Raw genomic sequence first — 26,287 nt, 5'->3', positions numbered from 1 at the left:
CCGGGTGTCATCCTTGGGCCACTCTAACTTTAGCTTCTCGTTAGAGTACATAAACCATGGTGAATTCATTCCCGATGGACAGACCGTGAGGGTCTCCAGCTTCTCTCTGTTTGTACGAGTTGTGAGGAACATCATGGTGCAGATGCGTGAAGGTTGTCTCTGGGATCGGTAGCTAGAAGCGGCCCTGCTGGGGCATAAGGTCTGGGCACTTTCAGCTTCACTAGCTATTGTGAAATTGCTCCAGGAAGTGGCTGTATGCTCGGGGGAGTGTGGATGCACACATTTATAAGATAAAAGAAAATCAGCTCTCCGGTGGTGCTGGGTGAACATGCCTGCCATTCTTCAGCACACATGACACCACTGAGCGTTTCACAGCCCTATTAAAATCATCACCAGGGTTCTGAAGACCTAAAAGCAGGGCTCCTAGGGTGTTTGGCTGATTGGGAGAAAATGAGTGCATCTGACATTTCTCTTATGGTAGCAATTCCAGGCTCTGTATTTATTAGTGCTCTTTCGTTATGGCTATCCAAGTGGTGCTGCCACATTAATTGGCTAAATACCAGACTTCCCAGCGAGGGGGGGTGTGGCAGTGGTAGAGGCAAGGGAAAGAAGGGGAGAGGATGGGGGGCTGGGTAGAGAGAAAGAGAGAGAGATTGAGATTGTTACACTGATTTTGCCGCATACGTCTGAGGTAAAGAATGCGAAGTAAGCCTCTCCAGTAGAACTGGAGATAAATCATAGAAGCAACCTGGCACCCAATTGATTTACAGATACCTCCCCTCTCCTCCACCTTAAAGAAAATCTGCCTAATGGAGCCCTGGTGGTGCTGTTCACCGCTGACCACAAGGTGAGGTAGGTTCAAATCCATGGGCCTCTTGGAAGAGAAAGATAAGACTGACTGCCTGCTCCTGTAAAGATGTAAAGCCTTGGAAATCCGATAGAGGGCCACTCTGAGCCCGAAGTGACTGGATGGCAGTGGGGAAGTAGCGGGTTCCATGCCTCAGGGTTCATCTGACCTGGATCCCCTCCCCTCTACCCTTGACCCTCAACACTTTGAGATCACTTTGAAAGGAAAACTTTGAAAAGCAGAGAAAAAGTCAAATGAGAACTGGGGGTGGGGGTGGGCAGGAAGGATCCCCATAAGAAGGATTCCATTAGTGAAGTCAGGAGTGTTGTGCTAAGCACGGCCCTGTAGTCGCCTTCTCTGCTGTGTGACCTGGGGGACCAACTCAATACGCGTACAATCTGGCAGGGGCGAGGGGAGGACGTCACACACGGAAACACGCAGGAGAGACAAAGGAGAGAGCGCCATCAGGTACCACAGACGGGAGTGCTCCCAGAGCTGGAGGAAGGGGAGCAGGGGCCTTGAGGGATGGATACTCACGGCCATCGTGACAGGATGTCTGGGGCTAAGAGACTGGGTGGACTAGACAAACCTTCCCCCCACCAGATTCTCCATGCCTTTTTTCTCCCTCAGTCTCCTGGACACAGCAAACACAGGAGACCCTGTATGGCTGCCATTTTTATTGGCGCCCAGTCTGCTGAGTACCTGCAGTGCACCACGGTTGGCCCAGCGCCTGGGGTCCGGTTGATGTAGTCTCTGACGGTTCTCACAAACTGGATAAGGGACTGGGTGGTCTCGGGGACTCCGTGATCTGGCCACACAGTGTAATGGAAGTGACGGATGAGTTTGTGGGCATCAAGCTGTTCCTCCTGCAGGAGCAGAAAGTAGACAGACGGGTAAGCCGAATGACTCAAGGCACACCTTCTACCATGCCCACTGTGCCCTTGCAGGAATTCTACAGCCCGAAGGTCCAGGATAGGAACCAGCAAAACTGGGATTCACAAATCTCTCCCAGCAGGTTTGTTGAATGCAGTCCCACGCACGTACACTGCATATCTTAAACTCCCTGATGGTCCACTCTGGCAGCACAGATTCCGAGAGCATTTGCAGGATGAGGTCTCCGTAGTAGAGGGCATCCTGGTCTGCTGGCCAGTAATGGTCACACTTGACCTAGAGGAGGAAGGGAGATAGAAAAAAAAAAAAACCCGTGAGACCGGAAACATGACTCCTTTGTGAACCTGGACTTTCCCTCCTCGAAATGTCTTCCTGAATCTATTGCTAATATCATTTGGCCATCTGCTTATTAACCCGTTCATGGCCAGGGCTGAAGCCGAGTGGCCACTCCAAGGGAAGGAGCACAGAGCAGCTGGTGACACAAGTAAAATCCCCAACCTTTCTGTTCCCTTCGCTTCTTCTCATGAGCCGTCTGATACCACCTGAGTATTTTTATGGACTTTCTCAGTAGTTCAGGTCGACTAACACATACACCCCGTCTTAAAATGTGTCACTCTTTCTGAAAAGGATCTAGTTGGTAAGTGGAAGTCATTGTCTGATTGGCCCTGTCTTGTTCGTATTGTGATGTCAATGTCTTAGCCTAGACCAAGGGCCAAGGGCCAGTTGAGAAGTCCGAACACTTAGCTAGGCTGCGTTTACGTGCACCCAACCTAGTGCCATTGAACCCATTCCGACTCATAGCAGCTCCGGGTAGGGTTTCTGAGGTTGTTGCTCTGGACCGGAGCAGACTGCCTCATTTTCCTCCTGCAGGAAGCAGGTGCTGGGTTTGAACTGTCTACCTTGGGGTCAGCCTTCCAGTGCTTATCTGACAGTGCCACTAGAACTCTCTTTACATGCATGAAGATGGGACATAAATGTATTGAGCACAGACCCTGTGCATTTTACATGTCATCTCTCTTTTAATCCTGAGTAACCCATTAAAGTAGCCGATTACCCCGAGCATTCATTACAAGAAGCATGCTTAATTTCCCCAGAAGCCAAATTCACTTTTCTTCTCAAAGCAGGGCTTGGCCATGGGCTACGTCTTTCTGCTAGCCATAGGCCGAAGGAGGAAGCAAGATGACACGTCCACTAACTTCATTCCACTCTTGGAAACATCTTTGACGGAAACTTCGGAACCAGAATCAGAACCAGACCCGGGATTTATGGTAAAAGCCTTTCCTAACTAAATAGCTGATTCCTTAACAAGGTTCTCACAAGTATTGCTTTGCATAGAGTTTAGCGGTTGACAATGGGATTGAATCCCACCAGGGGGCGGAAGGCAAAATCTCAAGCCCAGGAGGTTGTTTACTCACTCGGCCCTTTTCGACACACTGGGTCACCATGACGATGTTGTGAACGTTCTGTTCCCACGCCATTTTCCAGAAGTCATCCTTGGTGCCAGGAAGTGGCCCTTGAGTGGCGATGTATTCTCTTCTGAAGTTGTTGCCCTGCAATGAATTTTCAATACGGAGTGTCAGAAACAATGGAGCTCTTAGGAGCTATAAACAAACAGCGCTGCAGATTAGAGGATATGGAGGCCTCTCCCAGGCCCTGGACTTGAGAAAATGACCTTCACACAGGGTCAGCGTTTGGGAGCAGGAAGGACAAAGGCCACAGGGCTGAGCTATTGTTAAAAGCCAAATTCCTTTTAATTAGGCTGGCTCTATTCTAGGATGCAAATGGAGGCTGTGGACAAGTGTGCGTGCGCGCGCACTGAAGGAATGGCTTGAGCAGGTTTTCTCCCTATTTAATGTAGAAGAATTTTAGTAATTTTGTATGGCTGGTAATAGAATATTGTTATTGTAATAATGATATAATACTAGAATAACCACTGCTTTTTGAGCATCTACTATATGATTGGGGACATTGATGGTTCAGGGATAGAATTCTTGCTTTTCATACAGAAGACCCAAGTTCAACTCCAAGCCAAGGAACCTCATGCTAGAAAGGCTTTAGCAGAGTTTCCAAACTAAGACAGACTAAGACGAAATGCTGGGTACTTTACTTCTCCCCCAAATCAAGTGGTGAAGACCCTCTGGATCCCAACATCACCTCCTCTGCTGCTCATGGGAGGGTTCAGAATCCCACTATGCATAGGGTTTTGCCATGACTTGGGGCCAAGTCGGTGATGGCTAACAGCAACCACAATAACAACCATATAACATGCAGTGGCCCTTTTGCAGATTTTCAAAATCCTAACCAATGAGTAGGTGTTCCTGTCACCCACTCACTCTGCATTCTGGCAAAAATTTGTAGATTCTACTCAAAGCCCTTTCTCTTCTTACCTCTTCTCAGGGCCTCTGTAATTATGTCACTTCTGCCAACCCCCACCCACCACCCACACTCTTTCCTCTCGCTAATGTTTATGTATCACCCAAGCAGGCAGAATGTTGCCTGCTCTGCAGAGCCTTCTTTCTCTATTGCAGGGTGAGAGTCCCCTCCCCGGTGCTCCCATGGCAACCTCTCACCTCTTGGTCCTCAGACCAACAATATTGGGATCATCAATATCCCCAACCCCCTAGGTTAGAATCTGCATTTAAACAAGCTCTGCAGACAGTGACTGTGGATATTAATGCTGGAGAATCTCTGCTCGGCCTTGTTCCTTGTGGTGTGGCCTTGTCATTTCCCTGTATCAGTTCCTCGGAGAATTCTTTTGTACAGCATTATCCCTACACACAGCTCAGTGCTGGACTTTTAGAGCTCAAAACTCAAAACAAACCTCTGACATCGAGCTGATGCCAGTTCATAGAGACACGATAGGCAGGGAAGAACTGCTCCTGTGAGTTTCCAAGACTGTAACCTTTTATCCCCCCAACAGTTTTACTGCCTGTATTCGCATATCATGCAACTCAATAGTTCAATCACACGGAGAGTTGCACAATAGGGACTACAACTCTTTACAGGAGTAGAAAGCCTCATGTTTGGTGGGTTCAAACTGCTGACCTTGGTGTAGCAGCCCAACATGTAACCACTGTGCCATCAAAGTGAATGGGTGAGTGATATAAACAATTTTTTTACAGCTATTGACACATAATCCACATATCATACAAGTCAATAGTTCTAACCTAAATTTTTGAAATAGGAAACAAAGATTCAGAGAGGTGGCACAGGGTCAGCAAGAGGCAGAGGTAGAATTAAAATCCAGATGTTTGACTTTAAAGTCCTTTTCATTGTGTGCTACTGGAAGTTAGTTAGAACCTAGCTGGAATCAGAGCCCAGGGGTCTAACTCAAACTTTGAGTTGTGTTAAGGGTTTTAAAAACCTCAACTAAGATGGTGTTGGTGCAAGACATTAGAGGACTTGATGGGTTGTGGTTACCAGCTGCCATCGGGTGGGGGGCCCTGAGTCATGGTGATTCCATGCCTAAGTGAGCAGTTGGTTGTAGATGAGAGAATGTGATATTATAATGCATAAGAGTCTCTTGGAAGTAGACCTATTCAACCTCATGGCGGCGTGCACACCCCCGCTGACTCAGTGATGGAATGTGAGGTGTTGCCTGCGGCTTGAAGTCATGTTGCTGTTTCCCAAACGAGTCGTGAGATTTCTACCACAGAACCAACAGTGCCTCATCCTGCTTCCTTGGAGAGCTCTGATCTTAACTTAGAGCAGCAGAGGGACAAAATGACCCCTGAAAATTCATCCTGGCCTATTTATGATGTGGTATGGCTACATCTAGGGTGACAAATGGACCTTCGCAGTGAGTTCAGTAGATGTTCACATTTTATGGTAATCAGGTCCTGCTGGCCTGAAAGCAAAAGACATGGTCTTTGAAAACCTGTAGCTAGATGGTTCAGTGAGAAGTAGGAACATACAGTTGGAAAGGCGTTCCAGTGTAGCCACCCGCCAAGCTCCATCCCCAGCTAGTGTGGCTCAGGGGTCCACTTACAGGGATGTAGCTGGCATTGATGTAGTCGGAGCAAGGGTCGTCATCCACGTTAGACAGTTTCACCCGTGAAGCGTCATCTGGAAGAAAGTTTGTGAGAGAAATTTGTCACTGACTCTTGGGGGTGGTTCTCCTATCCCCTGGACCGACTGACCGACCAACCAATTGTCTGCTGGAATGGCCAGCTTCCTTTCACTGCTGGAAAAAAATCCAGAGAAACTACCTCCTATTGCTTTCCCCAATACACTAAGGATGATAAAAAAAAGAATAATGACAAACTAGAGGTTTTGTTAATCAAGTCCAAGGCCAAGTACACTGGAGCCCTTGCTGTAACCCGTTACTTCCATGAAACCTCCACTGGGGGGTGGGGGGAGCAACAGGACCACATGGTGAAATGTCAGCAGCCTCTCATAACCAGACTTTCAGGTGGAGGGAGTGCAATAAAATACAAATCATTCCTTTTTTGAAGGCATTAAGAGTCAGAGCTTTTCTGTATCCAGCTATACTATATTTCTTTAGCCCCAGAAAAGGCTCGTGGAAGGCAGTAGTCCACATTTCAACAGAAAACTTACAGGGCAATATATTGTTATATCGATTTTTCCCTCTGTTCTCTGGCAAGAGTGCGATGTCACATGACTGGTTTCGACCCACGTCCTTTAAGTCCTGTTAAGTAAAAAACACGTTTGCAAGTAGAAGAATATGAACTTAGTACTCAATAATAATATAAAAATAGTAGCAGTGTGTGGTTATGTGCTGCCAGGTCAGCTCTGACTCATCGTGACCCTGCACGGCCAGTCGATCTCCATCATGGAGTTCCCTAGGCGGTCATCATGATGAGGGCAGATGGGAGCTCCGGTATATGTTTGATGGACAGAAGCTCGGCTCGTCACAGCAGTCCCAAAGGGAGGGATCCTAATTTCCATTTTACAGGTAAAGAGATGCGGGTCAGAGAGGCTCACTAACTTGACGAAAGAGGAAAGCAAATCCCAAGTCCCAGTTTCCTGCGTCAAGGAAACGGCCAGCCTGAGGAACTGACACTCTTTCGAATGTGTCACTTCTTTACCGCCAGGCCGTCGTTGGAGCACTCTGCCGAGCTACCCTGGCGTTTAAACTGGCCTCCGGGACGAAGTGGTATAGTGTGCGGGAATGGAGGCTGGCATGGAAGGGCACTCAGCCGAGACTGGACATCTTTCCAGCTCCTGAGCCCGGTCAGCCAGGCAGGGCTTCTGGAGGAAGAGTCCGGGGAGAACTAGGAGGTGTCAAAGCTTCGCTGCATCCCAATCGTACCTCGTATTCCTTGGAGAGCAGGTAGTTGGAGTCAGCCTGGAGCTTCATAAAGTGCCCTTCAAACTGATTTATTTTTATGGGGCTGTAAGAAAAAACGGAGCATAAAGAAGAGAACGTTACTGAGGATGAGGGACTAGGCCGTGACCAATCTGAGCTGCACTTCCGAGCACGGAATAGAGCCATTAACGAGCTCGCCGCTCTCTTACCAAGCTGTCTTCCGGGCACTGTGAACGAAACAAAAGGAAAAAGACCAGGTTAGCAAATCTCACAGGATGGCAGCCGCTCCTCCTTCAACAAAGCGGGTCAAGGAAAGCGGCAGTTACCCTTTCTGGCCCAGGTTCAAGTGCACAGCTAATGGTCGATCCCGGCGGATGCTCAGACGAGCGGAGGACCTTTCTCGACCGTGGCTGAAACACAAGGAGAGGCTTTTTGGTCCCGATAGTTAAACTTGATTTGAACAAAAATTTCCCATTTCTCGTAAGGTTGTTCATGTTTGTGCTCAGATGGAATTTCCGGTACGCCTGTAGATTTATTCCCAAATAAATCTAAGGCACATGCCTTTGAGAGAGGGAAAGGGGGAGCAGAGCCCAAAGAAGAAATAGATTCTGCCCACCCCCTCGCCCCCGCTCCCCAAGCGGATCTGTGCTGTGGCTCCTTCTCCAGGCTTTTGGCTGCAGGTCACAATCACTTCCCACACTCTCACTGGAACTTTCTTTTAAGAAGCCCAGGAAGCTTGGGAGGCCGCAAGACAGGATTGCGTGAGCAAGGCCAGCGTGCCAGACACAAGAACTGCCCTTAGACAACAGGGGTGGCATGGCGGCAATGTGCTATTGGGTTCTTTTTGGTCCCTTTTAAAATTTGGATGACAGATATGAGCCCAAAATGGTGATGTCAGCCATCATTTTGAGCATATTTTAGGCAATTTAGGAAAGTCCTGGAGCATGCACTTTGCATGCCTTCTTGAGGAGCCCGACCGGAGGGTTTTTCACCCTGTGCAAAAGGTGTTATTTCCCATCCAAATGAAGCTGCAGAGGCTCCTCGGTCTCCTTGTAAAAGCAAACTTCATCAAAGGCATAAGGAGTCCGGGGTTTAGAGCTTGCCATTGGCTTTTCTAAAGGATGTTCTCATTTGCATCACAAACGGGGCCTTTGTACTCACCTAACTTTCTGCCTGCAGATCAAAAGGGCAACAACAGCCACCAGCATGCCAATCAAGAACAGCCCGGCGCTCACACCTTCAATGACGCCAAACAAGGGCTCTGCAGCAATGGGGGAAACAACAAAATCCAGGTGGGAAAACAAAAGAACCGAAACCCTCTCTTCCAAGGAGCACGCTGGCAGGCACAGACAGCCTCTAAGTCAGGCCACAGAGAAGGAAGCAATGGCCATCCAACAGCTCAGCCAGGCAACTGATAACGATGGAACCTGGGCTACTGCCCATCATACTCTACACTTCTGTCCTTATACTCTAAGTTAATGGGGTCTCACTGACACAGGGCTGTTGGACTTCTTCGGTGCTTGTTTATAAAGCTTGGGGCATCTGAGAGAAAGGCCAGTATTTAGGATGGAGCACATGTTGTTTGCCATCAAAATAAAAATGCTATGTCATTTTTATAAAACGTGTCACACAGCATCTGGGCTTTTGGCAAATCCAGTGGGTTGGCTGCAAGTTATTTAAAAAGAAATCACATTATCTGGTATGATGCAGCCACTGGGAGTTGAAGGAGGGAACAGAGTAACCCATTTTTCTAGTTGCCTTATTGAAAAATAATTCACACATACCTGACCGTAATTCACCGATTTAAATGGTATACTTGAAGGGTTTTTAGAATCGTCACAAAGTTTTGCAACCGGCACCGCAATCAACTTTGTAATATTCCCATTTCCCCACCAAAGAAACCTCATACTCTTCGTCGTCATTCCTCGTTTCCTTTCAGTCCTTCTAACCCTGGGCAAGCCCTCATCGACTTTGTGTCTTTCTATTGTTATTTGTCGCCACTGAGTTGGCTACAAGTGCTGGCCGTCTAATATATGCTAGAACAAAGCATGGTGAGATTCTCTGCCCGCTTCATGATCATTAGCAGAGGAGTTCGTTGTTTCAGTTAGGTCTGTCTTCATAAAGTTGTCTATTTTGGACATTTCATAAGGATGTTTTAATGTAATTTGTGGTCTTTTATAAATGGCTTCTTTCACCTAGCATACTATTTTCAAAATTTTCTCTTTTCATGTATTTTGTTTTTATTTTTTAAATCATTTTATTAGAGGCTCAAACAACTCTTATCACAATCCATACATACGTACATCAATTGTATAAAGCACATTGGTACATTCACTGCCCTCATCATTCTCAAAACATTTGCTCTCCACTTAAGCCCCTGACTGCCTTCTTTTATGTGGGCTGGTATTCCATTGTGTGGATCTACCACATTTATTCGTTCAGCAATTCATGGAAATTTGTGCCTACTCTGAACAATGTTGCTCTGAATGAGTTTTTGTGGGACATTTTCATTTCTCTGGCATATGGTAACTCTGTGCAAAACTGCAAAACGCTTTTCCAAAGGAGCTTTCTACTCCCTTGAACAGCAACACTGGCGGAAGCTCACAGGGGCAGTTCCACCCTGTTCTATGTGGTTGCTGTGAGTCGGCATGGACTCGATGACAGCGAACTGGCAGTTTCTGAAGATCCCACACTCTTTCACTTCTTTGTCGATGTTTGTTATTGCCTGCCTTTTTAAACTACGGCCACTCCAGTGGGTGTGCAGTGGTACCTTCGTGTGGGTTTGCTTTTATTTCCTGAACGAGTACCAATGTTGAGCATCATTCCGTGTGCTTCTTGGTCATTAGGAGCCCTGGGGGAGCTGTTGGGTAAATGTTGGACAGCTAAAACACAAGGTCAGTGGTTCAAACCCATCAGCTGCCTCTCGGGAGAAAGATGAGGCTACCTACAGTCTCCGAACACAGGGTCACTATGAGTTGGAATCAACATGATGGCAGAGGGTTTCATTTTGGTTTATGGTTATTGGTAGATCTTCTTTTGAGAAATGTCCTTGGCTCATTGAAACTATAGCTTGCTTAGTTATTTACTATTATTTGTTAGTTTATATATTCTGGATACTTGCCCCTTAAAGGAAATATGATTTGGGAATTTCTCTCCTATTCTATGGATTGTCTTTTATTTTCTTGATAGTGTCTTTTGAAATATAAACATCTAAAAATTTGATGAGGCCCAATTTATCTTTTTTCCCTTTTGTTACATATGAGTGATCATGATTGCTTGGACTTGCCCTTTGTTCTACTGTAGATTTCTTTCGTAAATGTATGTAGTTTTTTATGTTAACATTTTTGTCTAGTGTAAAAGCACTCACCACTATGTTCATTGTGAATACTTTAATTGTATTCATTATTATTTTGTACTGATACTTGCTAATATTATTTTTCAGTCTTTGGATGCAGTTCTATGTGGATACATTTCTATATGTCCATTCCTCCTTATAATTAATAAACTTTTTGGGTGAATTTATATTTTGGCCTATACAAGCTCTTGATTGTAGTATTTTTCACTCACCATTTTAAACTAATTTACTTTTATTAAAAGATGTTGTACTTCTATCTTCTTTCCAGATGAACCCGTTCCCAGTTCTTTCTCTGACAGAAGCTGCTCAATCTCTGATTCACATCTATCCATGATACATGAAGATTAGATTCCAGATGGAAAACCAATGCCCCTATCGCCCTTAGCTCAGTCACCAGATCGCCTCTCTAGAGGTCTTTTAGTTAAACGTGATTGTTGGTACAACGTGTGGGTGATGGGACAGGTGCACCTTACCTGACTCCGTGGTGATGGGCAGAGAGAAAAATGTGTCTGAATAGAGTGGTTTTGTGAATTCCTTCAGATTCTCATCAAATAGCTGTGTGAAAGCCCGAATGCTGATTCTGAAAAGACAAAAAAATTTATTTATTTAAGTGACAAATCACAGTTTGGGCAGAAGCATGGTGGGCACCTAGCCAGAGGGTACGTAGTATAGGACACCAATTATGGAATTGGACACACGAGTTTACTTATTCAGCTATCTACCAACCCGTTCATTCATTCAATTCTTGGCTTTCATTGAGCTTATACTGTGCCCCAGGAGCTGGGACACTGTAAGGAATAGAACAAGTCCCTACCCTTTCAGAGAGCCAGCCCAGTCATGGAAGATGACAGATGATAAATCACAGTGATATGTATTATCACAGAAAAGCACCTGGTAAGGGGACTTGAAGCAATGGACTTCATTCACATGGTGAGGGAAGGTCTGTCTCCTTGATCTTTACACAGAAATGTGAGGAGAGGCGGGGAGTGTGGCTGCATCCCAGACAGAGGGAAGAGTTGGCAGACAGCACCAGTCAAAGTGAGAAGGTCGCAATGCACAAGTAGAGATGCCCTCATAGCCCAGCTTGCGACAGGGTGCAGCAGAAGGAGTAGTGGGAAAGCCCAGAGAAGAGAGATAGGACATTACCAGATTGTATGACAACTTCATTTCTAATCGATCTTCTTTTCTTGGATAAAATTATGGGTAGGTAATATTCTGCTGTATCTATGTACCATTCATCTTGTTGGTGGACACTTAGCGAATAGTGGTGCAATGAACATTAGTGTCTAAGTATCTATTTGAGTTCTTGTTTTCCTTTCTTCTTGGTATAAACCTAGGCCTTCTATACTTTCTAATGCTTAGCTAAAACAATACTTCCTCCATGAAACCTCTGAACCCTCACAGAATTGATTTACATTGTACCTCTGAGGTCGTTCGTATTTCTGACTCTATTTCACATACAGGTCTCCTTTCTCTCCATACGTCACATGTTCTTGAAGACAGGGCTCTCACCTTGTTCATCTCTCTCTCTCCCACAGCACCCGACTCGGTGCTTTCCACAGAGGAGGCAATAAAACATGCATTGGCTGTTTTATTTTTTGTCATCAGCATGATAAGTATTATTCTAATGAACAAGTATCGTGTGTTGGACAAGAGTTAGAATGTGTCTGGGGTCAGAATTCTGTAACAAAGTTAGAGGTCACGGTTGCATTTCCTGCATTCAAGGAAGCTGAGGTCCGGAGAAGCTGCCTTCCTGACAGTGGTCACGTTGCTGTTCTATTTACAATGGAAACACAACCACATCACCTTTTCCTAACTTCCACACTGCCTCCCACCCAGAACGGTTCACACCTTTTCTTTCCCTATGCAACAAGGGCCACTGGTCATCCAACAATGGATGGGACAACATTACACTTACTGTCATCATAAACTTGCCTCTCAGCTAAACCTAGCTGTTCCCAAATGTTCCTTCCTTTCCAATTCACTTTTCCCTTGCTCTGTCCTGTCTACCTGTTCTCTTTGGGTCAGCCATGACTGATAGCAGGTGAAGATCGCTGTGACGGTCCCCTAGAGACAGACAGCAGTCTGATGTTGCCCAGGCAGAGTTCAGCGGCCACCACACAAGAGGCCCCTCCGCATGCGCAGGGAAAGCATGCACCCTTCTTAGCAAGCATCATCTGCCCGGCATGTGTTTAACAGGTTGAATGAAATGTATAAGTACATCTTTGTTCTAGAAGAGAATTATGCATGGCACGAGCTGATGAAGCTATGAGAAGGATGTGTACCTTTCCTAGAGCACCTTGACTCTCACCTTGGTCATGCAACATTTAATGAGTGCTTCTTTGGTGTCAAATAGTTGGTGCCAATGACAGGGCTGTTTCCCCTCCTAGCTCTCTCAGTCTAGTGAAGGGGGCAAGCAATTACCCAAAGGCTTAAAAGTCCCTGGTAAATGCAGCTGTAGAGGGGTGTAGTGGCTGGGTGCACGTGGCATGGGTGGCCGTGGATGTGGTGGAAGGCTCCGTGAGGACTGGGCTGGCTATCAAAAGGTAAGGAGGACTTCCCCAGCTAGGCGGGGAAGTGGAGGCCATCCCATTTTGGAAAGAAGAGAATATGCAAATGCTCCAAGATAGAAAGTCTGAGAGAGCCACCCTCCTTCAAGGGAACTCTGAGGATGGAAGACTAGGAAAAGGGCAGGGAGTTCTTGGGGCAGATGGTGGGAGAGGAGGCTGCGGAGGGAGGCAGAAGGGAGAGCTCGAGGGCTTTGTGTACTCAGCTCAGGAATCTGGACCTGCTTCTGTAAGTGCGTGGGATCTCTCAGACACTCTTGATCTGAAAGGGACCTCACTCGGTTTGATGGATCGCAGACATCACTCCTGAGGACAATGCCAGACGGGTTGGCAGATCCAAAAAAGCGAGCATTGAGAATAGAAATGCTGTGTACAAAATCGCGCCATACAAAAGAGCACCAGAGCCAGAACACAAATCCAGGCACTCTCCACCGCACCTGGGCAGCTGAAAGGGGCAGGGCGGGTGCCTGCTGGGACGCTGGTGGGCTCTGGTCCAGATGTGAACCTTCTACAGCTCCTGACTCTCTCACTTCAATATAGTCACGAGTCCATGCCTCTCTTTGCCTCGCCAAAAGCAAGCAAGCAAACACATGGACATAGTGGCGACTTCCTAACCAGAAAGACCGAGCTGTACTTCACAGACTCTTGCTCCAATTTCATTGAGCCCAACACACAGAAGAGGTGGGCGATTCCCAGCTTTACAGGTGTGAAGGGCCCCAGGGGGCCCATTTCCCTCAGGTGCCTCCTCTGCTCTCTCAGAGACCTCACCATCTTCATATAGCCAATATCCCTGGGAAGAGCAAATCGCTAAGGTGCTCAGCTACTGAGGGAAAGGCTGGGGGTCTAAGTCCACCCAGGGGGACCCCAAAGGCCTGGTGATCTGTTTCTGAAACGACAGGCCTTGGAAACTAATGAGCACAGTGCGACTCTGACACTCATTATTTTTCCTTCCAGAACATAGGCTCCTAGGGTCCCTTTTGAAGTAAACACCACTCATAAGCGTGCAGGTGTTTACTCAGAAGGTCTCACCTCAGCTGGGGTGGCAGTAGCCAGTGCACGGTGAGTCCTGGGCAGCCAGATCTCGTCAGAGTTCTTCGTAAAACCACATGCTCATCCTTGTTGCTAGGAGGGAGCAGCAAAGGAGTCTCCCAGGTGTGGGGCCATGTCAGAGACTCCTGAGGACTCGGACAGAAATGGTTTGGGGCTGAGACCCACGTCCTGGGCAGGGACCAAGCACCATAGACACTGGTCCAGCGGGATCCCAGTTGGCTGTGATACTGGCTGTACACCAGCTCTGTCAACACCCTGCACAGATGGCAGATCCTCCAGAGCCGTGATCAGCTTGGACACCGGTAGCCTTATATGCAAGCTGGTTGCCAGGTTTTCTTTCTCTCGTGGACCTAGTTGGGGATGCTGGGGACTTCTGCTTGAGCTAGCTTTGAGGGAGCACAGTGCAGACCAAGAACACAGCCATTTCCTAGGGCTGGGAGGGTTGTTGCATGCAGCAGGGCTGGCTGTGGCTTTGGCCAAACAGTAGCTCCTTGTCTCCTGCCACCCTAGGAGGAGGAAAGGATGTCCCTTTCGCTCCAAGAGCTGCAAGTGGACTGCTGGGTGCTTTTTCTTTTGATCCCACCAAAATAAATAAATAATTTGATCCCACCAAAACAAATAAGTAATTCATGTACTCATTGAAAGTGGACGACCCAGCCTAACATTGCTCCTGTCTGCCTAACTTAGTCTTTCTCCCCAGACATCCCCACAGCAGTTAACATAACAATTGATTTTAACCCTATTAAAGAAGTTGTAGGAGAAAGAGCCATAGGCTAAGAATCTTCCATCTCTTCTTCACATAATAAACCGCAGCTATTGCTATACCCTGAAGAGCCTGTTTACACACTGCCTGTGAATTGATGTCATTAATCTACAGACGCTCATGCACATCAGATGTCCAGGTAGCCTAGCGCCCAGTGACGGAACAGGTCTGTCTCTGCTAGCAAAATGACGGCAATACATCTCACCTGTAGGCAGTGCGAGGTTTCAGTGGTCCGTCACAAAACCTTTGCTGATTTGGATCACATTTTCCACCCAGGCTCTCCATCTCTGCTCCAAGCTTAATGTGAAAACTCTTGTAGTTGCTGTCGGGACTTTCAGCACATTTGCTTGCAAAATAATCGGTCTGATAGACTCGAATGGAGGAGTTGTGCCGGTATTCCAGGTAGGTGGGCAGAGGGTGCCGTTGTGCTGGCTTCAGCTCATCGTTGCCTGGGGAGAGGACACCAGGGACCCGCTTGTGACTGCAGTGCTTCCGTGATGGCGAACCGGGTGTTGAAAGCTGCCTCCTCCTCACTTGCTATCTCTAGCCTAGCCTCAGAGCAGACCTCCGCTTGCCATCGAGTCAAGGCTGACTCGTGGAGACTTCCCCCAACTGTTTAGGGGAGTATCCCAGCCCTTCTCTCCTGGAGCTGCCGGTGGTTTTGATCAGTTGACCCACTAAAGGTCGCAGCTCAACCTCTGCTCCACCAGGGCGCCTCAGAGCAGTACAGGTTCTGTGACATCAAAATGCTACTGGGAAATTCCCTTCACTTAATCAATTTTCATTGACATGGACATAAAGAATACACACACACAGCGCTGGTAGCACAGCGACTAAGTGCTTGGTGGTTAACCTTAAGTTTAGTAGCTCAAACCCATCCAGTTGCTCTGTGGGCAAAAGACCTGGGAATATATACGCATAAGGATTATGCCCTGATGTGGATTTAGGTGCCCATAAAATAGTTTATTAAAATAGAAAACAAGAGTCCCACCAATAGAAATTCTATAGAGTTGTTCTATCGTGTGTATGCACGTACACACACACACTAATCAACAGCATCAGCATTGTTATGATCATCATCATTTTCCAGGACACAAAATGTGCAGTGTGTGTGTGTATCTGTATATATACGGGGAAGAGGGAGGGCAACTTCTTGCACCAAACAAATGATAAGACGTCCCCTGACGCCAGGCATTTGGATAAGCACTCTACCTTGCCAACAACCATTGTAGCTGAGCTAATAAGGAAATCTCTCTGACCTGGGAAGCAGGTTAAAGATAAGCGAAACCATGTCCCAGGCCAGAGCAGTGCACCCTGCAAGGCACGTTCCACATGTCCAGTCAGAGCACTGCTCTGAACATAGCTCCCTGTTATCTTGAGTGCAGTTTACCCTGGCTTGCATTTGGCCCATCTTTCAGAACACTTCCCAGAACTCTTCCCATCCACTTCAGCCCACTGTGTGTTTTGGCACTGCAAGCTAGTTTTGATGTTAGCTGAAGGAAAGCACAATTAGGAAGATAAATATTATAGGGATAAGATACCACTCACAATGAACTTCAAGGAGGGGTACTATAGGAGCTCATTGCTGTATTTTGAACTCTTGTTTAATAAAATTGGCTCAAAATGAGTAAGACTTGGTGTGGGCCTTACATTAACTTTCTTCCTCAAGTTTGATCATTGCCTTTGATTCCTAAGAGACCTTGGGACTTGCTCAGGGGTTGCATTTTTTGGGTGTGGTCTCCAGACTACACCTGAGGGTTTATACCAATGAGGTGCCTCTTGTGTAGGGACTGGGCAGGCCAGGAAGACCCCTTTGTGATGTTAGCCGACCTGTCTGGGTGTGGTGCATAATCTAATCCATGATGCTTACATAATGAGGACTCAGACAGGTGGTAGACATTTATTATGAAAGAGTAGCATGTCCCTTTTGGGGACACAGAGGCTGGTGTGCTTCTTCTATGTGGCCTTAGTTGACACTTCACTTAGATGAATGATTTATTCTTTGCCACTACCTTATACAAGGGGGGCCTCAAAGAGTGTATTAAAAAATAGAATGAAAATACATGAAAAATTTTTCACGCACATTTTGAAGCTCCCCCTTTCATTAGGTAAAACCTATCACAGCCTAACTAAATCACAACTCCACAGTTCACACATTTATCTCCAATTATGAGGTGTGAGGCAATCTGGGCTACACAGCTGACCTCGGCCATTATTAATGATTTACTAGCTTGGTCAGCGGTTCTCAACCTGTGGGTTGTGATAGGGGTCCAATGACCCTTTCACAGGGATCGCCTAATTAATAACAGTATCAAAATTACAGTTATAAAGTAGCAATGAAAATAATTTTATGGTTGGGGGCCACCACCACACGAGGAACTATATTAAAGGGTTGTGGCATTAGGAAGGTTGAGAACCACTGAGCTTGTTAAAGTCAAATAACATTTAAAAGCACATGGACTGTTAGATACTTCATGAAACTAAAACACAATTTTGTGTTGAGATTATTTTGCTGTTGGCCAGACTTGTAGTTTCCCCCTTGCCCACAAATGGGTCCAGGGGATCAGAGATGCTTAAGAAACTCATGTACAACCCACTAAACACTTTTGAGAAATATAAGGAAGGTGGAACGTGAGTAATGCCATTCGACTCACGGCTCTCTTTTGGTGACATGATGCACAAGTCCTGAATGGCAAGTCCATTTGTAGGCATGTGGTCCCTATGAGTTGGCACTGACTTGATGACAGTGGGGTTTGGCCCCTCAAAAACAACTGCCGTAGGAGAGCTGACAAATGCCAACACAATCCACTCTCACGGGCAGATTCACGGGTTATAATAGCATGCTGTTCTTATTACCTAGTATTGGCTCCGTATGGAATTAAATGTTGAGTCACTGAGGAAACTAGCAAGTGAAACGATTCAACATTCAGTAGAGACAAGGAGGGGTACCTTACATGATCGTCCTAATGCTTCCTCCGTGTTTGTGTGAATTGGGGGGTGGTTTGGGACTGTGGTTGGTTGAGGTATTGGAGATGTAATCCAAGCAGTTTATAATGTTTCCACCTAACTACAAGCTTTGTTACTTTGACTACATGACTTAATATTTTTGTGCTTTAGGTCCTGATTCATTAAAAAATATTGGCATTGTCCTCACAGGGTTATTGTGAAGGCTGAACGAGCAAGAAGTGGAGTGAATTTCAAACGGTGCCTGGCCCGTGGTAGGGATGCCCAGACCCCTTTATTGTGATCACTGTGGTTCCTATCGTTATTCTTTTCTCACGTAACCAGTAAGCCTAGCAGATAGTATTTTATTACTACTTAAAGAGCCTTTGAACAATTTCTTGTTACATCACATTGCTTTCAGCAGAGGGATCTAAATGGTATGTACAAAAAGTAAGTTTTCTCCTCTTAAGAATTTGAAGGAGAGCCCTTGAAAAAGCAGTCCTGTATCTAACAGCAGAGTCAGTTCAGGAAACTTACCATCAGCCTCTCGCACCACCACGGTGAAGTACTTCACGGCTCCATTGGTGTCACTGAACCAGCTGCAGTTGAAAGTGAAGTTGATGGAGGACTGGCTAATTAGCACATCCTTTTTATTCACACGGATATGTGGAGGTGGCGGAGGGGGGCCTGGACAAGTGGGTGGGGAAGGAACCACGAGAGGTCACAACTCTGCTTTCAGGTGATAAACAACAGTGGGTGAAATGAAATTCTCCACTCGCCCACATCAGACAGAGAGAGTGTGTGCACGTGTGTGTCTAACGATCGTAATCAAGACACCTTCCTCCCCCTCTCCTGAAGGGAAGCAGCCGAGGAAGTGGCTTGCCAGGGGCACCGTAAGCACGGTGAACGAGGCAGCTCCTCAGCAGGATATCCTGCAGTTGCTGCTTTAAATGGCTTACAAGCTCCATTATCGCCCGAGGTATATCAGGCAAAGTGATGGATTTAAATCCTCTCATTCTGGTACTTTAACATCACTTGCCTTGTTTGCTGCCGGGGTACTTTACACTGAGAGCTGTCTCCATGTCAGGGAGGATGTGGGACCCTGGTCTGCAAGGAGCAACAAGACTCCCAGTGTGAAATGGAGCCGGGGGGGCAGCTGGCGAGTGGTGGTGGGTACGACCGACCGAGAGGGGTGTGGACATCCCGGGATGCTTACGGTCTATCATTGTGATGGTGCTGTCCTCAACCACGTCGCTGGTCATGCCGGCCGACTGCACCTTGATGGACACCAGGTACCTCTTGTGAGGCACTAGCATCATGATGTTGAGCAGAGATTTTTCTTTCTCCAGCTTTCTGGAAAACTCAACTTCTTGTGTGTCCATTTTCCGACACTCAATGCTGTACCCATCAAAGTCCGAATCGGGAGGGATCCAGGAGCAGGCGATGGCAGTGGAGTTCTGAGGCCGGCAGTGCAAGTTCAGTATTTTGTCCGGCTCTAGGAGAAAGAGAGGAAGCGACACGGGAACTTCATGAGCTAGATTTGTTCTCAGCTCCTGTGGTCTACCTCCCTCTAAGTCCTAACTAAATGTTCTCAAACTTCATTTGGATTGGTTTTTTTTTTCTTGTGGGCCTCCCAAGGGAATTCCTGCCTGCCAGGCGCCACTGGGAGAAGCTGGAGATTAGAGGTCAAATGCTTTCCCTTTCTTGGTCACCAGGGGCCAGTATGATTAGAGACTCCAGGGCACATATGGACACTGGAATCGAGTGGCAGACATCAGATAGAAGGCGAGGCAGGGTAATGTGATTGTTTAAATACAGCTTGGTCTTCCTGGATTCAAATGCCACTTACTGTGGGTTCTTTTTGTGCACTGTTGTGATGAATTTTTGGACAAGTTACTTAACACCTCCATGTCCCATCTCTGATCAATTGAACTTCGTTCTGCTCCTCTCTTAACAGATCTTTCACTTTTCCGTGGGGTTTGAACTGTTTTATTCTCTCCCCCTGCATGAGTCTCCATTGCTTTCTTTTCTACCATCTGATGACGTCTACTCTTTCTTTAAGTTTTGACATAGAGGTTTCTTCTTCAAGGAAGTCCCACTCGTATTGAATTAGATGCTTCTATCAAGTGTTTCCACAGAACCATTTATTTCCTTCATCAAGTGGAACTGTTTAATAATAGCATCTCCCACCTCTTTATAAGCTGCATGAGGATAGAGATTATTCCTGTTTTATTAATTGTTGTTAATGATGAATGAATGAGCAAGTCTCTGTAAGCTTCTGCCTAAATTTAGATCCAATTCATCTCAAGTAAAAATGTAGATTTAAACCAAGAACAAGATGTGGCAACCCATAACTTCCTGTCTCTCTAACTGAAACCCCCAAGTGACAAAGCTTGTCATACTTGTCCGCACGGATCCAAAAATTGGTTTACTGTAGGTTTTCCAGGAATCGCCGCTTACAGTCTTGACACTGAATTGATAGGATCTTCCCGGGTGAAGACCATACACAATGCGTCCTTCAGACTTTCTGCTGCTGTAGGGGTTGAAGACAGTGAGGGCGTCTTTGGGGAACCACTGCAGCTCAAAGTCATCGTAGTCTGTCCAGTCCGGGGGCACTTTCCACGTGATAGCCAGGGACGTGTTTGCCACATCAGCGAATGTCATAAGGCTGGGAGGACTTGGGGCTATATGGAAGAGAAAGGGGGGAAATTACATCCATGTTATGACATAAGCAAATAAGGGTGGCTGAGTGAAGCCAGACGTGCTGTTCATAGGCTCTGTGTCAAGAGATAATATGGGGCCCTCCATTTGGAGAATGTGTAGCAAGTGCAACACCATGTCCTCACATTTTAAAAATGTACTTTGTCCTCAATTCCCCAGTGTGTGGAAGTGTTGACTCAGATTGGGGGTGGAAGAGTTGAATTCACAGGCCCTGATGTCCAGGCGTAGATAGCCTTGCTCATCGATGCACACAGTACAACACACAGATATGAATACTCCCTACGCATGCCGAGACACACAGATGACTAGGAAGCACTGCACCTAAGAAGACATCGTACTCAGGGGCACGATGACCCTTCCTTTAAGATGACAGTGAGGCTTTGTGTGCTTACGAGCTTTCCCAGCTTCACCTAGAGCTTCTGACCAAAGGTTGTGTCCAGCACTCACGGTACCACTGGGCCTCCCCAAGCCCTGGGGTGGTATAACCTGTCATTATTGATTTTATTTCTGGCCACTACTGTGATCAGTTGGCCATCAGTAACTAAGCGGCCTACCCGTTCTGCTCTCGCTGGTGATCTTGTTGGTGAGATCCCCACTGTGAGTTATCACACACAGTGTGTACTTTCGTCCGGGAACCAGGCGGTGGAAACGCCACTCGGTCAGGTGCTTGTCTTTCCAGTTTTCCTTCTTCGTGCCATTGGGGTGGTAGAGAATCAGCTCATAAAAGTCGAAGTCCCCAGACGCTGGACTCCAGCTGAACCACAGGCTGTCCGTCATGTTCCGATTGGACCCCTTGAGGTTACTCACTGAGGCTGGGACTAAAATGGAAGGAAAAACGTTGACTGAGAACAAAACGGCAACAAAGGGATTGGCTAGAAAACATGAGGTGGTTTCAGTAGATAAATGAATTGTCAAGTCAGGTCTTGCCCCTGTGTTGTAGGCTACAGAAGCTTAGGGCCAAGTGTTTTATCTCTTGAGACGTGGAATAAATTAAACTTAAGTGAAACACACTAGCCAGTGGCTTTTATGTGCTTGCTACATCTGCTCTGCTAAACACATATAATGAAACCTTCCTTCAGGAGTAATTACTGCTGGGCAGGCCAGTTTCTCTCTTAGCTTATTGTAAGAGGCCCTGGAAAAGTTCATCACAGGCCCTCCCAGGTTGGCTCTGCTCTGTAGGGGCCCCTTTATAAAAACATACATTGGTCCAACCTCATTTTGGAAAGGGAGAGTTAACAGCCCTGTCTACCAGTGTATCAAGGTAGTCACACTGTAGGTGTGGAGACTATTGGAAATTGAAGACAACTGTACCCTAAGTTATTGGTGTTTGGGTGGGAGGACATTTACATATCAATAAGTTAGCAAGGAGGAGAAGGGATCCAGAGGGCCAGCGGCCTGAAAAGCAGTAACACACAGGCCATTCTTTGTCTGGTCTAGAGTTATTGCTGTGCTTTTTACTTCCCTTTAGAAAGCGAGGGGCCAGCAACCAGAGGAAGCAGAGTTCTTGTCATCAAACCCCATGACCAGAAAACCCTGAATTCCCTGCCATCAAGACGGTGCCGGCTCATAGCAATCCTATAGGACAGAGTAGGACTGCCCTTGTGAGTTTCCAAGACTTAAGAGTTAATGGGGGTAAAAAGCCCCATTTTTCTCCTGAGGAGAAGCTGGTGGTTTTGAACCACTGGCCTTGTGAACTGCAGCCCGACATGAAACCACTACGCCAACAGGGCTCCTCGAACCCCACGAGGCCTGCGTTGCACGAGTGATCCCAAAGGATGTAGAGCAGCACTGGTCCATAAGGGTTCATGGACGTGACCGTGAAGAAGCAGACCCCCGGCCTTTCTTCTGAGGCACCTCTGCACGGGGTCAGGCCCCTACTAATCTTTGGGTTCGTTGAACATTTAGCCGTTTGCTTCATCCATGGAGTCCATGCCAGCAAAGCAAGTGAAGCCAGTGCAAACGATGGTCACCACCGATTCCTACATATAACCGAAGGTTGAGTTGGGGACCCCAGACCCTGAAGGTCACACAGTTCCTATAAAGCTACACACTGGATAGCATCAGAAACGATGGACAAATTAAGGGAAAGCCAGTGAACATGAGACAATTCCCTGGCTGTTCCCGACTGCCCACCACTGGGTCTTACCGGTTCTGCCAAATATGAAAGACTCACTGGACAGCTCTCCGCTGTGAGTTACAATCACTATCTTGTACATCCGGCCTTGGAGCAAGTTCCGGAAAGAGAAGCTCTGAATGTGTGGCTCAACCTGAGATCTCTTCTGGAGAGTTCTATCTGGGTTGTACAGGAAGATGTTGTACCAGCTGAGCTCCCCCTCCGAGGTGGTCCAGCTGAAGGACAGGTGTCCAGTGGAATTCTCTGTGATCCTCAGGTTGGTCACAGCTGCAGGCACTGCAAACACCAGAGAGCAAGGGAGTGAGAGCAGGTTTGGATCGGTCCTGACAACCCAAGGGTCATGCGTGGTGGGATGTACCCAAAGCTGATGGGACAAATGGCAACCCGGTGCCATTAAAACACATGGTCCTTGCTTTTAAGACATGTTGATTTCACTGACTTCCCCACTACAAAGAAATGTGGATTTCTGTGGATCACTGATACTGAAAATACTACGATTACTACTACTACTAATAATAAAAGACAATGCTAGGACATCATACCCAGAGATCCTGATTTATTTTAACATGTCTGCACTAGGGCTCAGTTACTGTGGTGTGGTGTGGTGTGTGTGTGTGTGTGTGTGTGTGTGTGTGTGTGTGTGTGTGTAGGTTTTCCAGGTCTCACAACTACAGGGTCAGATGATGTCTCACCCTTCCAGCAGGGTCAAGTCTCTGATCTTGTCCATCTGGCCCTTGCACTTTACTGAATTAATCCCTCTTCAAACACTTTTATTTTCATCACATTGCATAGGCTGATGTTCAAGAATGCTGGTCATGATACCACATAATTACTGAAGCATTATTTTTCCAAGTAGAATTGGTACATAATGAACTGCATGTGTGAAGGACAGGGGAAACAACCCCGAATCAACAAGGAATGAGTGGAAAATTGTGTTTGCAGACATTTTGCTGGTGTCTGCTAAATATTGATTTAGATCTGTGTGGCTAAATGTGTTTCTCGAACTAAGAAATAAACCAGAGATCAAAAATGTGTATCTCTGAGTGCCAGTGTGAGCTAAGAAATGGCCATTTAAGGGGAGAAGAAAATGGGTGGAAAAGAAAGATGAAGTTTGATTCAAGGATGAGGGGGGAAGGTAGACAAGGGGATCAAACTAAAAGCATTTTGAAAAGAGAGGAGGTTTTATATCCAGAGTTTATAATCCCTTTGGCCTTGAAGGCTCAAAACTCAAGCTCATTGCCCTCAAGTCAACGACTCGTAGCCACCCCCAAAGACAGTGCAGGGTGGCCCCTGTGGGTTTCCAAGACTCTTTATGGGCCTCGAAAGCCTCATCTTTCTCCCATGGAGCAGCTGGTGGTTTTGAACTGCTGACTGCGTGGTTAGCAGCCCAGCCAACATGTGCTACTGGTGGTAACTTGGAGCCCTGGTGAAATAGTGGGCTATGAGTTGGGCTGCTAACTGGAAGGTCAGTAGTTCAAAACCACCAGCCATTCTGCAGGAGAAAGAGGCTTTCTACTCCCATGAGGAGTTAGTCTTAGAAACCCACTGGGGCAGGCAGTTCTGCCCTATCCTATAAGGTCACTACGATCCAGAACTGAGTCGATGGCAGTGAGTGGATTGGTGAATTGATCAAGTGACACTAGAATGACTAGCTTGCTTATTCTGTGGAAGTCACAGTGATTCTCAACCTTCCTAATGCCGTGACCCTTTCATACAGTTCCTCAGCAACCATAACATTATTTTTGTTGCTACTTCATAATAGTAATTTTGCTACTGTCATGAATTGTCATGTAAATATCTGATATGCAGGATGTATTTTCATTGTTACAAATTGAACATCATTAAAGCATAGTGATTCATCACAAAAATGATATGTAATTATATATTGTGAAATAGTTCTAATGACAAATAAATGAAATTTTGTCTTGAAGCATGGTGTAGCATGGCTAATAGTCTTCACACCGGGGCCTCGTATGTGGGCGTATCTGCATGTGGGCGGACCTGCTTGGAGATGGATGGAGGAGATATGTGTTTTCCAATGGTCTTAGGTGACCCGTGAAAGGGTCGTTTGACCCCAAAGGGGGTGCGACCCACAGGTTGAGAGTCACTGCACTAGATATGGGGTGAAACAGAACAGGACTGCTCTCTTGGTTTCTTGAGTGTTCTCCCCACTCCACTTACTGTTAGGAGGCCTTAACTGGTCTCTTACCATACCCTTAAATATTAGCTGTAAATATTAGTATTTTCCCTGGTTCCATTCCTTGTTCCTTCATATTCTGAAATACAATATGAGCTATCACTCTCATGCACTTTTATGGATTTTACTAGTATTTGTGTCCAAATCTTTACTTCCAGCTCACTTCTCTTCTGAGCTCAGGATCCATATTGCCATACCGTGGTCACCATTCTCTGCACAGCATCCAGGATCCATATTGCCATACCGTGGTCACCATTCTCTGCACAGCATCCAGACGCTCAAACTCACAACACAACTGAATGCTGTATATTCTCCTTAACACCTCCTCCTCCTCCTCCTGTTCCCTCGAATAGCATCACAGTCTACCCTAGGCGTCCTAGGTAGAAACTTTGGAATCTTCTCTCCTCCTCCTACGATCCACTCAACCACCAAATGCTACCTTCAAGACGGCAGAAGTATTCATTGATTATATGCACTCTCCTTCCCAGGGGCCCTGCATGATTCAGCTGTCGGTCTTTCTCCTTTCTCTAACAACAGTTGTTCCCTCATCACTACTGCCCTTGGGTCACATCTTTCCCACTCACTCATGTTCGTTACTCTCTCTATTTCAGTCAGACCGCTTGTCTTATTGTTCCTCCAACAAGCCAGGCAGGTCCCTGTCTCAGAATCCTTCTTTCCCTTTTGCTTAGGACGTTGTTGTTGTTGTTGTTGTTGTTGTTGTTGTTTCTGTTAGGTGCCTTTCAGTCAGTTCCCACCCATAGTGACTCCATGTTCAACTGAAGGAAACGCTGCCTGGTCCTGGGCTAGCCTGAGCAATGTCTGCATGGCTCTCACATTTTTAGTTAAAAGTCACTTTATGAATGGAGTCTTTGAAGACTATACTGTCTCAAATTGCAGTTTGCCAATAGTTATTATTCACCTTCCCTGTTTTAATGTTCTCCTTGATATTTATGATAAGCCTATGAAAAGATTCTTTGGGTGATGTCAATATTTAACACACTCTGTTGCTAATTGAAACATTGGAGGTTTGAATACATGCAAAAGGGTCTTGGAAGATAGGTCTGGAGATCTGTTTTCAAAAATTGGCTACTGACAACCCTGTGGAGACTCTGACACTCGGGAGCTACCATGAGCTAGCGCCAACTCCCCGGCCACTGGTTTGTAACTGACTATGTCTTTTACGCATTCGTTATTGTCTTTCTCCCCTACTGGAATGTCTGCTTCAGAGCCCTGAGTCTGCATCTTGTTCATTCCTGAATATCTAGAATTCAGAACCATGCTTAGCAGACAGTAGTACTGAATAATGAATACATGATCTCTTCTCCACTCAATCAATCCCTATTGGCATCTAATTTGTTCTTTTTAAGGGACTATTTATTACCTGTATTACAGCCACCACTACTCTGGCTGAAAATTGTTTAAAGCACACACACACCCCACTATCACCACCACCACCACTCTGGCTGAAAATTGTTTAAAGTGCGCGCGCGCGTGCGCGTGCGCGCGCACACACACACACACACACACTCACACACACACCCTTCTGGGGA

At 46.5% G+C, this 26,287-nt stretch overlaps 1 protein-coding gene and 1 long non-coding RNA gene across 3 annotated transcripts in view; one reads left to right on the top strand and one right to left on the bottom strand.

Annotated features, from left to right (window-relative positions):
* The window catches only part of LOC123521875, a 74,062-nt gene extending 65,436 nt beyond the window's left edge, over positions 1 to 8,626 (top strand). The window contains exons 2-3 of the long non-coding RNA XR_006680209.1: positions 2,863 to 3,006; positions 8,187 to 8,626. This is a non-coding gene — a long non-coding RNA (uncharacterized LOC123521875). The remainder of the gene's footprint in view (positions 1 to 2,862; positions 3,007 to 8,186) is intronic.
* PTPRB (protein tyrosine phosphatase receptor type B) overlaps positions 1 to 26,287 on the bottom strand; it is a 124,929-nt gene that overhangs the window by 12,769 nt on the left and 85,873 nt on the right. For both annotated transcript variants that reach the window (XM_045291892.1, XM_045291897.1), the window contains 16 exons: positions 22,553 to 22,816; positions 20,961 to 21,224; positions 20,088 to 20,369; positions 18,902 to 19,180; positions 18,223 to 18,372; positions 14,948 to 15,191; positions 10,836 to 10,942; positions 8,169 to 8,268; positions 7,334 to 7,417; positions 7,217 to 7,234; positions 7,011 to 7,092; positions 6,296 to 6,386; positions 5,727 to 5,803; positions 3,154 to 3,288; positions 1,892 to 2,014; positions 1,550 to 1,713 (listed from right to left, as the gene is read on the bottom strand). In XM_045291892.1, coding sequence (XP_045147827.1) covers positions 1,550 to 1,713; positions 1,892 to 2,014; positions 3,154 to 3,288; positions 5,727 to 5,803; positions 6,296 to 6,386; positions 7,011 to 7,092; positions 7,217 to 7,234; positions 7,334 to 7,417; positions 8,169 to 8,268; positions 10,836 to 10,942; positions 14,948 to 15,191; positions 18,223 to 18,372; positions 18,902 to 19,180; positions 20,088 to 20,369; positions 20,961 to 21,224; positions 22,553 to 22,816 — 2,464 coding nt within the window. The remainder of the gene's footprint in view (positions 1 to 1,549; positions 1,714 to 1,891; positions 2,015 to 3,153; positions 3,289 to 5,726; positions 5,804 to 6,295; positions 6,387 to 7,010; positions 7,093 to 7,216; positions 7,235 to 7,333; positions 7,418 to 8,168; positions 8,269 to 10,835; positions 10,943 to 14,947; positions 15,192 to 18,222; positions 18,373 to 18,901; positions 19,181 to 20,087; positions 20,370 to 20,960; positions 21,225 to 22,552; positions 22,817 to 26,287) is intronic.

Source organism: Echinops telfairi, unplaced genomic scaffold (genome assembly GCF_000313985.2).
Source record: "Echinops telfairi isolate 266 unplaced genomic scaffold, ASM31398v2 ScPeMD7_2;HRSCAF=8, whole genome shotgun sequence".
Taxonomy (NCBI): Eukaryota; Metazoa; Chordata; class Mammalia; order Afrosoricida; family Tenrecidae; genus Echinops; species Echinops telfairi.
This window is presented reverse-complemented; position numbering and strand designations above follow the sequence as displayed.